Below are 15,652 nucleotides of genomic sequence, written 5' to 3'. Positions count from 1 at the left end.
GATTGGCTCCTTCTGCAATATTTACAACACCCAGCTGGGATCTGTTTATTCTGAAGGTCGGCGGTGAAAATTAGTCATTTTAGTGGATTTTCTCCGGGAAATTGTTATATCTTGATGGTCTTTGCAATGCCGGGATGCTAATTTTGCTTTTGAACGAATTTAAAGACCATGGGGCGTGCATAAAAGCGATGAATCCTCAAGCCTTTTGAAAAGCTTTCATCACCAGCATGAGCTTCAAACCTCCAAACGTGAAGCTTTTGAAGCTGATCGTTCATCAGAAAAATTTTAGCGGTATGTAATAATAATTGTTTTAATAGTGCGTGCATCCTCTATATCATCACGAAAATTATAAAAATTGCAGGGGAAGATTTGATCATCAATCCGAAAGATTTCCCAACAATTAAAAAGGGCGACATTGTTGAGATTTACCACCCTGAGGATGAAAAAAACAGCAGGCTTTTGTTACAAGTCACATCTTTCAAGGAGGACCTTCAAGGCAGAGGTACGAAAAATAAAATTACACAGAAAAGCGAAGACTGATTTTTAATTATTATTTTTTCTAATTTGTTTATATAAAATTAACAAAAAAAAACTTATTTATTTATTCATCTTCTCAGAGACAATCAGCATCGAGCAAAGCATTGCCAGTGCTTTCCAACTTAGAACTTATGCTGATGTTTGCATGAACATCGTGAGTGCCGAAGATGTTGCCCTTGATTCCGTTGAACTCACCTTCAAGGACCAATACCTGGGACGCAGCGATATGTGGCGTCTCAAAAACACCATGGTGCGCTTCAAATTTTTTTTTAATTGCATTTAAAATATATCAAAACTTTTTAACCAGGTCAACACTTGTGTCTACCTGAACAAGAAGATTGAATACTGCGGTGGGAGCATCAGATGCCAGGTTTACGAAATGTGGTCCTTTGGTGAGCGTGTGGCTTGTGGAGTCATCAATGAAGATACTAAAGTAAATTTAAAAAACATTTATATTTTTCAATAAATCTTAAAATGCTTTTTCTCTATCAGGTAATTTTTCGTTCGTCCACAAGTATGGTGTATCTGTTTTTGCAAATGAGCTCGGAAATGTGGGACTTTGACATTCACGGCGACTTGTACTTTGAAAAGGCTGTGAATGGTTTCTTGACTGATTTGGTGCAGAAATGGAAGGTTCGGATTTGTCGGTGGCTTAAAAAATTTAATGCAATTTTGTACAATAGAAAGCAGGCAGTAATCACGAAGTCACGATAGTTTTGTTCTCGAGGACTTTCTACAAGGCGAGCAGCTTGGAAGAGTTTCCTTTGTACATGAGGGAGTGCCTTCAACAGGACTACAAAGGCAGATTTTACGAAGACTTTTACAGGTAGAATCTGCTTTTATTGTTTTGAATCTGTTGAAAAATAAATTTTGAAATCTGAAAGGGTTGCCATTCAAAATGAGCGGTACGACGACTGGACAAGCACAATTCAGTTTCTCCGCAAACTCTTCCCGATCTACCAGCAGCAAGTCTTGGAATACCACGTCCGACCAGGGGTTGCTATACCCAAAGCATACAACTCGACCGCTAGTCAGGGGAACTTCTTGGAAGTCTTGAACATGTCGCTGAATGGTACAATATTTTCTGCCAATTTTTTCTACTAATTCCTTTTTGATCGTCAGTTTTTGAGAAGCACTATCTGGATAGGAGTTTTGACAGAACTGGTCAGCTGTCGATCGTGGTCACTCCGGGCGTCGGAGTTTTCGAAGTTGACCGAGAATTGACCAATGTGACCAAGCAACGAGTCATTGACAACGGCGTCGGCAGCGATTTGGTCTGCGTAGGTGAGCAGCCTCTGCATGCCGTCCCCCTGCTCAAGGTGAAAATAATGAGTTGTGAATTATAATTTAATAGTAAAAGAAATATCATCCAAACAGTTCCACACCAAAGACGTATCGATGAATGCAGTCGACGACTATAGTATGCCCCACTGGATCAATTTAAGGTAAAAAAATTGAATTGTTTATTTTTACAAATTTCTACAAATTGTTTTCATTCGATTTTTGGGAACCTATTTAAAAAAAAAATGTTGGAAAAAATGGTACCACCACTAGCAAGAATTTTGCTAAATCTTCCAAGATCAAAAAGACCCCTTCCGCTGCAGTTAGCTGAAATTATATTAAATTTTAATTTTTTATTTTTAGTTTCTACTCGACAAACAAGAAAGTGGGCTACTCTGAGTTCATTCCACGCATTAAACTGCCTCCGAAGCTGAACCAAACACAAAGTAGGCGCTCTAGTCAGTCGGTGCCCCAAACCAATGCGAAAGTGGCCACGGAGGAGGACCAGTCTGGACTTCCTAATGCCCTCTTTGATTATGATGCGTACGATGCAAAAATCTTTCAATTACCGAACATGCACACTTCGGGGTATTTCACGTTCAAGGAAAGTATCAGCAATTTTTTCAAAGATTATTCTAACTCCCAGGAGATTTCCACATTCTAAAAAAGTATCCACTGGCACAATGAACGAGCCCTACCTCAGCTACATCTACCCTCAAATCAGTGCAAAGAGAAAAATGTCCGACCCTGATGTGCACCATCTTCAGAGTCCGTCGCCTGTGCCTGGACTTTCAAGGATCAGATCTTCTGCCATCTCAATTCCGAGCAGATCCATCGAAGGCTCCCCAAATAATTCCTTCCACAATCTGCAGGACTGTAATATTCTATTTAATTTCTCCGATTATGCAAATTAATATAATCTGTTGCAGTGAAAAATTTTGCCAGAACGGTTCAAGACTACTCGCCTCCGAACCAAAGCAGAGCAATCATCGGCAGTGTCGGTTCCCAAAATATGATCAACCAACAGGTCAAAATGAGACCAGGTCGAGCTCTGATCAATCCGTTCGACCCATCTCACGTCACGATCAAGCTCACCTCAAACAGACGTCGATGGACACACATTTTCCCTAAAGGTGAAAAATGGTTTATAATTTTCACTTTTAAATAAATATGAGCAAAATTAAAACGAAATTATTTCAGGGCCAACCGGCGTTCTCATCCAGCAGCATCACTACCAGGCAGTGCCGGCAAAGTCGTTCAGTGACCACTACGACGCCGAGAGTGGTAAAATAAACACACAAAATTGTCTTTTATCATTTTAGCATCGCATGATCTCTGTTTCCCACAAACACAAACCCTATCGTAAATAATTTTTCTCCATTCATGTTTGATGTTGTTTTAAACCTCTAAAAATTACTTTTGCCTGATTTTAAACATCCCTTAAATGTGATATGAAAATTAGAGAGTGAATGCAATGCTGCTAAAACCCAACGCACTTAGGGCCATGGCTATTTTTTGCATTAATACTTTCAGACGACAAGCAAATTAATGAATTCGCGCCCAGAGGATCCTTGTCGCTCGAGATGCGCTCACTCAACTGTAAGTGTTTTGCTTTGTCATGTCTCTAATTTAGCGAAAACGGCACTAGACTTGCACTTAACTTGCTTGTTATAAATTTTAGATCTGATTTGATTAATTTTGTAACTGAGAGAGAAATTTAAAAGTTTTCTTCGTGGACCGTAAAGACAGTCTATTATTTTTTCAGATCTGAACAAACACTTTGGAGGTCAAAATAGTCGCAACATGACTCTTTTGTGGGGTGCAACTGGCGAGCAGGAATGGACTCCTGCTCTGACAACCGGTAATGCAAGATTTTTCAGTTTTCAAATTTTAATAATCATCAAATAATTTCCCGGGCGAACATAAAATAAAAAAAGCATTGGGGAGTTCTCAACTAATAAGACGGATTGAAGCTGTTTAAGAAATCATTGAACTAAAATTCATAATTAAATATATCATCTTCTTTTTCATGCCTCTTTGGACCTTCAATTTGCGCAGCTGGAAAAGTTATCATAGGTCTGACACCATAAATATGACTAAAAAATTCTAAGTCGCTAGAAAATTATATTCTTATGGGTTGTAGATTAGCTCTTCATTAATTTTGACTGTTTTTTTTGTAACCTTGCCTCTGCATTTATATTTTTCTCATCTACGACTTTCACATTTTCTAAAAGCAAAATGTGCTTCTGGTTTCAAGCGGAGCATATTTAATGTAAAATGTTGCTTCAGGTTAAGCGCTCACTTGTATTTTAATTTATTTATAAGCTTTCTGTAACCTTTCATCGTTATTTTGCTGCAGTCATTATTATTTTTGTGTACCTCTTTAGACGTTGCCGATTTGTGAATTTTTCGTTTTATTGCAAGGCCCAAATTAATTTTCAAATATTAATACAGGAGTCGACTGGAAATCTCTGACCATTCCGGCATGTCTGCCAATCACGACTGATTATTTTCCCGACAAAAGAAGCCTCACGAACGATTATTTCGTGTCCGATTATGATTTGCTACCCGACGATGTCAACTTCAGCTACGCGCAGCAAAGAGCGATTTTCAAAAAGCCTCTGACTACCGTGGAAGTTTTCCGAGAGCTCATTTCTCAGAGACTCTCTCAGGTACTTGTTTTTGTAAATTGTTTCTAGCAAAAAAAAAAAACACTTTATAATTTAATGACAGGGATTTCAACTGATCGTGCTTCCAAACACGGAGAGTTTAGGAAGAACGGCCAGAGCCCCTTCCACGGAAGTCAATCCACCGACTGGAAACCAGATTGCCAACAACGCTGGTGGTTCTTTGATGAGATCAAAATCCAGGAATGACAAAGACTCGGAAGAAGAGTGTTTGCTCAGCATTGGCAGGCTTTTCCACAAAATCACTTTGACGGGATCAACAATTACAGTCACAAGATATCGACCAAGGTTATTTTTCTCATTAATTTTATTGAAGCTTTTCCTAGTTGCAAAAATTGTTGTTATTAAAAAAACAAAACGGCTCTGCCAGTGGTCACGGTCTGAGATCCTATTTCTTGAGCAAGAAAAATACAAAAAAATCAGCAAAATTTAAAACACCTCATTTTAATATTTGAATTTTTGTTTTTATTTTGCTGATTTTTGTGTAAATTTTTTAAGCAAATTAATCTTATTAAGATGGATTTAAATTGAAAACAAGTTTTTTTTTTGCAAATATTTATAAAATCCTCCTGAATTTTCAGACACCCATACCACCCGTTCAACATTCACTACCGCTATCGTTTCCACGCTCCAGACCATTTAACTTATGAGGTGTCTTGGGTCTCTTTTACTTCGGAAAAATTGGAAAATTACAACTGGAACTACATGGACCACTACATCTGCACCAGAGGCGACACAGACTTTGCCCTTCTCGAGGTTTAAAACTTTTTTACTTAGAAAAAATTGTTTTTATTCTTCTGCTTTGTTGTTTAAAGGCTTTGAAATTCTGGAGGTTCAGAGTCTACCTTTTGCCTGGATCGCATTCGGGGACAAAGAAGATTTTGGAGGGCAATTCGCACTTTGACGTGTACCAAGTGCAAACGCTCGACGAGCAAGCGCTTCTCACCGACGGATTCATCAGATTCGTCGAGACCTGGGTCAACAAAATCAAGCGGCCCAACACTTTTAAGAAAACGCGGGTACTTTCCACTTTGGTTCGTTGCTCAAAATTTTTTGTGTAGGATAATTATTTGGCAAAATTAACTCCGCTTTTGAAGCGCTTTTTTACGCAGAAATTTTAAGCTAATAATTGCAGACAAGCGTTGTCGGGAGTTCCCCTTTCCGAGAGCGACTCGGCAGCAACCGAGTGATGGAGAGACCCAGGTCGAGGTTTGTCCTCTTTGATAATTTGCAGGTCAATGTCACGCTTCACCCCGTCCCTCCCTTCGTCCGGCGCTGGAGTTTGGTGGATTGGTCATCGACGCTAATTAATTTTCACAGAGAGCTTTTTGTTGATTTTGCACCCTTTTGCTTCTTTTTAACAAAAATCATATCTTTGGCACGCTTTTTCCAAAGTGAAATGTTTTTAGCCATTTATGGGTGCTTTGGTCACGCTAATTTCTCATCATATTTTCATCTCTTATGCATGTGAATAGGGCCTGCATGTCTCACCTCCTGCTAATCGACCAAACGATAGAGTCGTAACTCCCAGGTGTGTAGCTAAATTTTGAAACAAGACTTGGAATTCAATTTAAATTTTTGATCTAGATCCGGATCCAAAGTGATGGAGCGAGTGAAGACGGAAAATACAAACAGCGGTCGAGTGTCACCAGCGAGCGAGGTTGCTTTCGAGAACGCAGAGACGCATAATGTGGAGAATAATGAGGAAAAGTAAATTATTTTTATTATTATTATTAATTTTTTTTTAGAAGAAATTTACATTTGAGGAGATGATCATGAAAGTGAAGAATTTGGGCTTTTGTTTCCCTCGTTGCAAATTTATTTATTTATTGCAACGAGGAAAAAACCCAAGTTCTTCACTCCCATATTTTTTTTTCACTTAATTCCTTAACAATGTCAAAGTTTATTTATTTATTAACTGCTCAATATTTTTTTTTTTTTAAATTTAATTTTCTCCTTTTTCTTCAGCACAAACACAGAATTCAAAAGACTCGGCTCAACGGCAAGCTATCAAGAAATTTTGGAAGCAATGAAAAACCCCAACTCTGGTCTCATCTTCCTGTTTCTCAACCAAAGTTTGCCGCCGATGACCTTCTCGAGCGCCGATGCTGTTCACTGGTTGATCACTCATGTCGACGGCTTAACTACAAAAGATGCTGCAGCCGATGTTATGCAGGTTCAAGAAAATGAGGAATTTTTCTGTGCAAATTTATAACTTTACTCTTTCCAGGGAATGTTGAAAAATGAGTTGATTCGTCACGCTTCGGGCTCAAAAACTCATCCTTTCATTGTTGGATTTTACCTCTATTACATTATCGGAGACGAGAAAGGTATTTTTATTAATAATCATTATTCATTGAGCTGTTTTCAAAATAAATCTTTGATCTAGTCTTGGGAGATGCGATTAGTTTTGAAAACGAGTGGGTCGAGGTGGAAATCGAGCGGCCGCTGGGCTGGAAAGTTGACAACACGACACCGTTATCGCCACCCGTTGCTAGTTTTTTGGCTGATTATCTTGACCACCAGGACTGCGGGGAAGATTGGAAACGTATGCAATTTCATCTTTTTCCAAATTATCAAAATAATTTGAAAAAATAGGCCCCAATTACAAACACACGCACTTGGATATTGACGTGGCCAACAAAAGTGATCGGATCGAATGGGGCCATGCCAAGTACCAGCCGGTTTTTCGAGCCGACAGAGCGTACGAGTTTTCAGTTCAGTGGGTTGCTGCGACTGGAACTGTTGTTTCCGACTTGGTATGATTTTCAATCAACCCGTTGAGATCAATTTTGAATTTATGCAATTCTGAAAAGGTCCTTGGCTGGGCTCGAAAAGCGCAACCGTGCGGCCTGCACATGATCCCAGTGCCCGCTGACCCTTTTGCCTTGCCCTACACTGAAAAGTCTGACCCGTTACGAGGCCCTATTTTCGTTCCTCTGGACATTGAAAAGTTGATGGAGAACAGGAGTCATCTTTTTGAAGGTATAAATTTCACTTCTCATCGTTCAATTTTTAATTAAAGATTTGTGCAGCTTTCCCTGAGGAGGGTTGGAAGCAGAGGCTCTTTTTGCTCCAAGATGCAATTGCATCCAGATTTGGCTTCGTCTCCTGCATCCTCGAGACACCCCCAGGCCAACCTTCGAGGCAGCCTCCCATGCTTGGAGACCCTGTCGGCACTCCGAATTTCTCGACTCCTACCAACTCGAGTCAGGCCAATCCTTTTCATAGGCAGTACATCCATCTGACTGGAAACGCCTTCATCATGATTCCAACTCAGCCTTGTGTAAGGATTTGTATTTTAATTAAAAAAACGAAATTGATTATTTTTACTCCAAATCAGTGCCAGCCAAGAAATGGACCCATCAGGATACAGACCAGCTACGGGTCTTCCAGGCAGAGCCGATATGCATCTTTGCAGGACCTGCCGATGTCTAGTCCTCACGAAGAATACATCACCCGGCATGTCAGTGGCAAAAGCAGCCGAGATGACTGTGGCTCGGACACAAGGGTTGGTTAAAATTTTCCCATTTTTTATAAAAATTATGTGTAAAATTTAGGTTGGATTTCTCTGGTCGTGGAACCACATGATCGGCCGACGCTGGAAAACTGCATCAAATCCAGCCACCGGGGATGAAAATTTCCAAAATCGGCTGCTCAAAGACTTCCAGGATTTTTGTTCCAATGGTGATAACAGACTCAAGTTGTTCTGGGAAAAGTGTTGGCAAGACAAAGAAAAAATATCTGCTGTTAACCCTGTTAATTGATTTAACCATTTTTTATATTTTATGTTATACTTTTGCAATATTAAATTTCTTGATAAAAAATTATTGAATCTTATTAAAATTTGAAATGCCAAAATTTGTTACCATTGTCGCAATGAACTTGATTTAATTAAAATTAAATGAAACAATCTTTTTTTTATCTTTGGAGAACAGAAATGATTTATTATTTACAAGATTGTGGGGGCATCAAATAAGTTATACAACGCGTGGCAAAAACAATGTTGAGATGCCCAACTGACTAGACCACAAAATCACAATGGGTATATAAAAAAATTCAATACCTCTAATAATTAATTATTTTGTAAGCAGGCGTGTCTGTGTGTGTTGCGAGTGTGATTGTGTACTGAATGAACTTTAGATTGGAATAAGAAGTGCAAAATTTGAATAGCGCACTGGATTCATTCCAAAAGCATAATGGAATCGATTATTAATTTCTCTTCACTCGATGCCAAAGGTGCTCGTCTCCTCCACGGCTAACAGCAGCTTTTCGTAGAGCAGCTCAGGGGTTGGGTACGGAGGCAAGTCTAACCGATTGAAGCAGGTGTGGGCCCTTGAAAAAAATATGCAGAAAATTAAAATCTATTAATTCGAAATGAAATGAAAATTATACCTCGGGAGACTATTGGGCTTTCCCCACTTTTCTATGCAGAACTTTCTGGGACCAGTGCTTCCCCTTAGGGCGGCAAACCCTTCATAAGGAATGCTCGACGTCCCCGTGACAAACTGCAAAAGTCGCAAGCGTTGCTCGTTGCTGAACTTTTCGATGGCGAGCCAGAACCACTGGATCACTGGGTGGTTGTCGTGGTAGCCTGACGAAGAATAAAAATTTATTTTCTGCCAAAATTTGGTCCAAAAAATGATTTTACCTGATCTGTATTCTGTGTTTTTGCGCCAGTCTGAAAGGTCAATTTCTGCGGTGCCTGCAATTACAAGCTCCAGTTCGCGAGCGTCGAAAACTGAGACCAATCGAGGGTCTACAACTTCATAGAAGCCCCGAACCAAGGACTCAGTTTGCTCGGCAACTCCTCTTTCCAAGCGCCACCGAACTATCCTTTCCAAATATTCCTAAAAATTCCAAAATTATTATAAACATCAAAACGTAGAGTTCATTTAAAACTCGTACTTTTTTGTTCTTTTCCGTGACTCTGATATTGTTTCCTCCGAGTTTCAGTTCTCGTTCCACGATCTGGCCAAAAACCTCCTCAGTGACGGCAAAATTGAGATCCAGCAAGTCCGTGATGTCGTTCTCTTTGATCCAAAGCAAACTTTGGTGGAATTCGTGGTCCAGAGACTCCAGGTCACTCAAAGAAACTGGCCTTTAATTCAAAGAAAATCATTAAAATTCAATATAAAATTTATTTTGCATGAACTAACAATCGAAGCAGTGCTTTGTAGAAGGGGCGAGTGAAAAAAGCGTCCAGCAGGTACTGATGCACCAGGGCCAGGCCTAAAACGCGGCCACTAAAACGGAACCACTCGTGATGGTTGTCAACGAAGGCCGAGACGGGAGACACCTGGACGGTGTACGTGTCATTGGCCGAGTATTCGAAAAGTCCATAGTAGGGGTTGAAGAGCTCCCGGGAGAGCAGGAAGAAGAACTCCCTGGACGGACCGCCGTAGTCGAGACCCTCTTCCCTGTCGAAGGTGATGTACAACTTGGACTTCTGCAGGTCCTTCTTGGACGCGGCCATGATTTTGTTGAACGCGTCTTCAAGCAGGTGCTCCCGACGAATGTGAAGCCTTAAGAGAGAAAATAAAATCAATTAATTAAAAAATAATTATTTTCTATAAAAAATTATTTTTCCCAAAATTTAAAAAATTCTGCAGTTTTTATTTAATTATTTAAGAAATTAAGGAACATAAGAGTTAATAAAATTAAATTAGCTATAAATTCCCTTTTTTTATTAAATCATTACTTATAATTATGTGGTAGAATTTCATGATTGAGGGTTGATTCATGATGATTTGAATTTAAAATCGGCTTTTCCTCGATGAGTTTTGTGACTTATTTATTGTTAAAAATTGTTTATTTGTGTAAAAATGTAACTTTAAATCATTTATCACGAAAAATTGTTTATTTGAAAGAAAAATATTATCTGTCAAAATAATTTCACAGCTCATGAATTATTACTGCAAACCGCAACCGTAACATAAAGAGCAGGATAGTTTTTTCTTAAACAATAAACAACTCACAAAACCCATCGAGGAAAAGCCGATTTTAAATTCAAATCACAGTAAAATAATTTTCTACTTTTAAATTATTTCCATAGAAAAAAATTTGGAGCCTCCGCAAAGCATTTTTTTAATTTAAATTCAGTTAATTATTTAAGAAAAAAATCTAAAAGTAAAGAAAATCACTTTATTTTTTATAAATTCCCTATTTTATTAAATAATCACTTTTAAATTTATTTCTAAGCTGAAATTATGTAAATTAATCATGAAAATTTGACTTACTTGAGCTTTCCTGGACCCTGGCCGTAGCCTTTGGACTCGAGTTTGCGGTAAAAATTGCGCAGCTTGGCCTCGAAGTCTCTTCGGTAGGGGGCCGGAGCCCTGGCGTTTGCTCGCGACAGACCTGGCGAGGCCTGCGGAGAAATCTGGGGTGAGCCTCTCGGGGAGCGGCCGGCGGCGGGCATGGCTGGCACGTACGACATTATCTCCTGCTCAAACAGGCTGAAACACAATACAATTGAAAATTACGTTGTTAAACATTGCGACGGGAATTAAGACAAATTAGAGCCTTGTTTTGATACCAAAAAACCATTGGACTGCGATTTAAATATGATTATTTCAAAAATTTCTTAAATTTCCAAAATTATTATATAATTTCTCGTTAATGGATCTGGAAACAAATGAAATAGGAAATATTCTCACAGACTGAAGAGCATTCCAAGGGTTTTCGCAAGCCAGCCCATTTTTCTTTCCGCTCAATTTATCAAAAATTCGAAGTCGTCACTTGATTTTCGCTTTTCGAGACCACCGCCTCATTATAATAATTGTCACTGAAGGACCGAATCACGAGCAAACGCAACTCTTTCTTTCTTTCGTCAGCCCATGTTCAGCGAGCAAATCGCGACCGCAAACTGACGGAAAGAAGCGCGACGGCTGAAGCACAAAAGCGGACGAGGAGGGTCTTCGGCGCTTGCGGGGCGCGCAACAGGCGCTCGCCGACCAAAAAAAAAAGAAAAGATAAAAGGAAGACGTCGCGCAACATTAATATTTATTTCCGATGTTGTTAAACGATTCCGTTCTAAATTTACTCTCGCGTTTGCAGAGGGAAAACGGACTTGATGATTTGATTCGGTTTTTATTGTCTTCGTGGTGACAGTTTGTTTGGAAATTTCGAAACTATAATGAAGAGCAAACGTTCCGACATGGGCGGTTTAAAAATAAGAATTATTTATTTAAATCATATTTTTTTTTGTACTTTGAAAAGTGAAACAATTTGTCCAAGAAAGATTATAGTCTTTAATGCGTTCACAGTTTTAGTAAAAATCAATTCTTGACCATAAGTTTAGTTTTGGAAATTATTTTGTTCAAAGAAATTGACACTCGAGGAAATGGTCATGGAAGTGAAGAACTCGGCCTTATTCCTCGTTGTAAAAAACTGTTTTTACTAAATAAAATCAGTTTGCTCATGAAATAGGATTGCAGACCGTGACCGAAACTGGTGCAGTTTTGTTTTTGAACTTTTTGAATAAAAACAATTTTGTACAACGAGGAAAAAGCCCGAGTTCTTTACTTCCGTGTAAATTTTTATTTTAATTAAAAGAATATAAATTAATTTTCAAAATTTTCAGTTATTTTGTACAGTAAATTAAGCTTCAGAAATTTCTTACGTCTTCACCCTGCGAGCGGTCAGCCTTGAAAGCGTCGAATTGATGCATTTGCATAAATTACGTCTCTATTTCTTGTTCCACCCGCGGCCTTTGATGGTTGTTGTAGCATCAGCAGCCGAAACGGGAATCGCAGCACAATTAAATCGTCACTCTCGCTTTCCAACGCGCGAGACGGAGAAACGAGCGCGAATAAATAAACAATTATTGCAATAATGATGCCCGAGGGTGGCGCAATCGGTGATCGTTGTTTGTGTTTGCGCGGGAGTCGCGCAGCTTCTGTTATCACGGCTCGAAATACACAAATCGCGCGCGGAATTAAATCGTGCATGGAAGTAATAAAAATCTGCACTTGGTGTGATTGAAGGGAAATAAATCAAATTTATGGTAAAACAATTTTCAAGCGAGCCTTTTAAAGCAAAAATTTGAGAATGTTATGTTTTACTTACAATTATAGTTGGATCCAGAGATAAAATATTCTAAAATATGCAATTTTTTACAAGAGAATAAATATTTTGAAACAGAGCTTGTGTTTTATTCCACGGACATTTGATGACTATTTTATTTTTGGTCGAATTTCGAGGCCACGTTCGGATACAAATGTGAATTTAATTTGCAGAATTCGAGAAGCGGAAGTTTCAAATAATCGTCCAACGCTAACGGTAAAAGAAACGACAAAAGCAGGAGGGAAAACGCCAGGTGAATACAATGCGAAAATTATTCAGCAGCCCCCACATTCGACATCTGCTCGCGCACGAATTGATTCGTCCGATTTTTAATTCAATATAATATTCTTGCAAATTTATCCGATTGTTCCATTGTGCGTCGAAGGCACGATTTCGGAGGCGTGGGTGCGAATAATAATGTTTTCGACAGGGCTGATCGAAAAGGAATAAACCTAAATAGCAGAGTTGGTTTGTTCGTTCAGATTAAATATAGGTCAAGTGACATCAGCTCGTTTGCGGGAAGAACAAGCGGCGCGGCCAACGCTCGCTCGCTCGCTTCCTTCCGTCACCTGCACTTTTAGCTCGCTTTGTTTCAACACACACACCACCTGCCCACGCGCCAACGCAAAAAAAAAAGAAAAAAAAAACACAGCGCACTCGCGTGGCGATTAAACTACTTTAAGTGCAACGGTTCACTGAACATTGAGATCAACATTCAAATAATATTATTATTAATCTTATAAATTATTAGTTTTAAAATTTTCTTGGCTTCTGAATCTTCAGATTATTGAAGAAAAAAAAATGGTATTTTTTTCATGTCAAAGTAAAATAATATCTCACCTTAGCAAGATTGTGAGGTCGATGTCGTCGCTGAGTCTGTCGAGGGCGAGAGTGCCGTCCACCCTGATGGCGTTGACCTTGTCCCTGAGACTCTGGCTTGTGCCGATGGCCGCGTGTCTTTCCTTCAGGATGTCCATGATGTTGGCCTGCCTGAGGAAGGCGACCACCTTTTCGTTGTACGCGGTCGGGATCTCGGGCATGATTCGCTGCACCAGGGCCGTGTTGCTGTTCAACGGACGGGGAGGCGGAATGGGAGCCTGTTTGACCCAGACAAAAGTTTTATACTTAATTTAAATTTAAATAAAAAACTTCAATGCAAAAATATTGATTCTTAAATAATTCTTACCCGGGCCTGGCTAAGTTCCTCTTCTCCTGCGCTTCGGCTTCTTCGTCTTGCCCCAGGGAGGAGCAACTTGTGTGGATTAACATACGGAGCCTCCACAGGTACACGAGGATCAATGAAAGTTGTAGTTTTTAAAGTGTGGTCAATGAAGAATTGCTGGAAATTTTTGAAAATTATAATTTTTTTCTAAATCATATAAAAAAATTACTCGTACCTTTCCGTTTCTGTCAAACTTGGTCTCCCAGCCTCTCGGCAGGTCACGTTCAGTGTCGGCAAACATGTTGAGCATCGTGACCAGATCACGGTTGTGCTGGTACCTCTCGAAAGCGTGTCCATCCCTCCTGATCTTGGTTACCATGTGCTTCAGGGTTCCGCTTCTGTTGTACAGGTTGAAGGCCTCCTGAGGCATGAAATAAATTAGTTGCGAATTTAATGGAGAATTCATAGTACAAACCTCATTCATGTGCAGTATGGAGAAAAAGTCTGGACGGGCGATGAATTTGACGGCAGGAACTTGCAGAATTTGATCTTGTCGCTCGGGAAGTGGGGGCGTCGTGGTATTGCTGGTTCCCTCGGCCGAGTTGGCGCCAAAGTCCTCGACGTCCAAGCGGCGCGAGGTGATTGTTCGACGGATGCTCTGGTAGCGGCGGTCCAGTTGCTGCCGCTGCAGGTCGTTGCTGGACGAGCGGGCTCGACTGGCCGCGGTCAACGAGGGTCTCTGCCACGTTGTTGTTCTGTTCACATGGTCGATGTAGAAGATTCTGCCATGGCTGTCGATCCTTGCCTCCCAAACTAGAGTGAAAAAATATTATATTTATTAAAATTTAGAATTGAATTAAAAATTATCAAAACATAAAACTGATTAAAAATTCATAAAAATAGCAATTCTCGTTGGCATCATTTTAATTAGACACACTCTTGGCAAGGTTCAACCAAATTGAATGAAATTTGGCCCAAAGTTGCTGATTTTGAAGAAAGGAATTTTTGAAAATAAAAAATATCTCAGTTCCTGTTGCCAAATGAAAATAAACAATGCCTATTATCAATTGTTTCAGTTAAATATTGAAAGCAGAATTATTAAAGTTCGATTCAACTCACAAGCTGGCAATGGTTCATCGTCAGCTGACAATTCGACCCTTTGGCTTTTGTAGTTCCTTTCAGGAATCGAAGGCAGTCTTGTGGTGGTGACGTGTCTTGCGGCCATGCTCTGCGGCATGCAGATCGGCGGAGGTTCGTCAAGCTCCAGTTCACACTCCGGCCCTTCGTCAGTGTCCCGGTCCGACAGCAAGGGTGGAGGGGTGGCCCTGGCGTTTCTCCGGGCGTGGTGTGTAGGGGTGGGGGGACACTGGGGCGAGGAGCCCGGCAAAGGACTTGCCACCCTGGCCAACAACTTGTTCTTGGGTTTCGGGAAAAAGTCGTGGATGGACGGCGGATGCGTCGTTTGCCTCGAAAGAGGGCGGTGAGGCCGCGTGGGGGTGGCCGAGGCCGCCCCCGGCTCGGGCAGGGTGACTTCGATGAAATCGGCCGAAGCCAGAGATTCTGAGCTTGAGCTTCGGTTGCTCAAAACGACCGTGTCGGAGCCGCTCGAGGTCACGGCTGTGTCCGAGTTGGGGGTGATGGGAGAAATGGGGCTGATGGCGTTAGTGGAGGTCTCGGGGACGGCCAGCAGACCGTCTCCGGCCGGGGGGTCTGCCTGAGCGGGCTGATGCTCCTCTTCAATGGACGGGCAGTCGACCAGACTGCTGTCCTGTTCGGGGGTGGCAAGCGGCGCTGCCTCCGGGGGCGCCAGTCTGCTATCACAGTCATCGGGGACGGCCTGCGGTTGCGGGTTGGGCTGACTAGAGGAGACCTGGGTCAAAAACAAAGAGGAAATTTAAAACAACTCGATCAAGGATTT

The 15,652-nt window shown here is 40.7% G+C and overlaps 2 protein-coding genes across 11 annotated transcripts in view; one reads left to right on the top strand and one right to left on the bottom strand.

The window, feature by feature from the left end:
• Positions 1-29: 29 nt before the first annotated feature.
• On the top strand, positions 30-8,347 carry LOC132195258 (GATOR complex protein Iml1). 8 transcript variants are annotated; one of them, XM_059617128.1, is made up of 31 exons: positions 30-291; positions 362-502; positions 618-787; positions 845-970; positions 1,030-1,170; positions 1,221-1,363; positions 1,422-1,609; positions 1,660-1,856; positions 1,915-1,982; positions 2,182-2,406; positions 2,465-2,694; positions 2,748-2,951; positions 3,019-3,102; positions 3,352-3,417; positions 3,584-3,679; positions 3,877-3,894; positions 4,273-4,490; positions 4,552-4,793; positions 5,087-5,261; positions 5,321-5,562; positions 5,618-5,714; positions 5,981-6,036; positions 6,093-6,215; positions 6,474-6,681; positions 6,736-6,835; positions 6,895-7,053; positions 7,104-7,264; positions 7,322-7,490; positions 7,541-7,791; positions 7,849-8,016; positions 8,066-8,347. In XM_059617128.1, exons 1-31 carry the CDS (start codon positions 228-230, stop codon positions 8,270-8,272), a joined length of 4,737 nt encoding a protein of 1,578 aa, XP_059473111.1. In that variant the 5' UTR covers positions 30-227; the 3' UTR covers positions 8,273-8,347. The 8 variants fall into 8 exon arrangements, with proteins under 8 accessions (XP_059473111.1, XP_059473113.1, XP_059473112.1 ...); XM_059617130.1 differs by lacking the exon at positions 3,352-3,417; XM_059617129.1 differs by lacking the exon at positions 3,877-3,894.
• An 82-nt stretch (positions 8,348-8,429) lies between these two features.
• LOC132195256 (E3 ubiquitin-protein ligase HECW2) overlaps positions 8,430-15,652 on the bottom strand; it is a 39,600-nt gene continuing 32,377 nt past the window's right edge. For 2 of the 3 annotated variants that reach the window (XM_059617125.1, XM_059617126.1), the window contains 11 exons: positions 14,854-15,604; positions 14,210-14,547; positions 13,970-14,155; positions 13,759-13,911; positions 13,413-13,669; positions 10,745-10,963; positions 9,665-10,030; positions 9,414-9,606; positions 9,157-9,355; positions 8,901-9,099; positions 8,430-8,840 (listed from right to left, as the gene is read on the bottom strand). In XM_059617125.1, the coding sequence (XP_059473108.1) occupies positions 8,729-8,840; positions 8,901-9,099; positions 9,157-9,355; positions 9,414-9,606; positions 9,665-10,030; positions 10,745-10,963; positions 13,413-13,669; positions 13,759-13,911; positions 13,970-14,155; positions 14,210-14,547; positions 14,854-15,604 (2,973 nt within the window). In that variant the 3' untranslated portion in view covers positions 8,430-8,728. Of the gene's footprint in view, positions 8,841-8,900; positions 9,100-9,156; positions 9,356-9,413; positions 9,607-9,664; positions 10,031-10,744; positions 10,964-11,164; positions 11,339-13,412; positions 13,670-13,758; positions 13,912-13,969; positions 14,156-14,209; positions 14,548-14,853; positions 15,605-15,652 lie in introns of those variants that run through there. The other variant, XM_059617127.1, reaches the window with a different exon arrangement.

This window comes from Neocloeon triangulifer, unplaced genomic scaffold (genome assembly GCF_031216515.1).
Source record: "Neocloeon triangulifer isolate White Clay Creek 2 clone unplaced genomic scaffold, ASM3121651v1 ptg000009l, whole genome shotgun sequence".
Taxonomy (NCBI): Eukaryota; Metazoa; Arthropoda; class Insecta; order Ephemeroptera; family Baetidae; genus Neocloeon; species Neocloeon triangulifer.
Note: the sequence above shows the minus strand (reverse complement) of the source record. Positions and strands in the feature narration are given on the sequence as shown.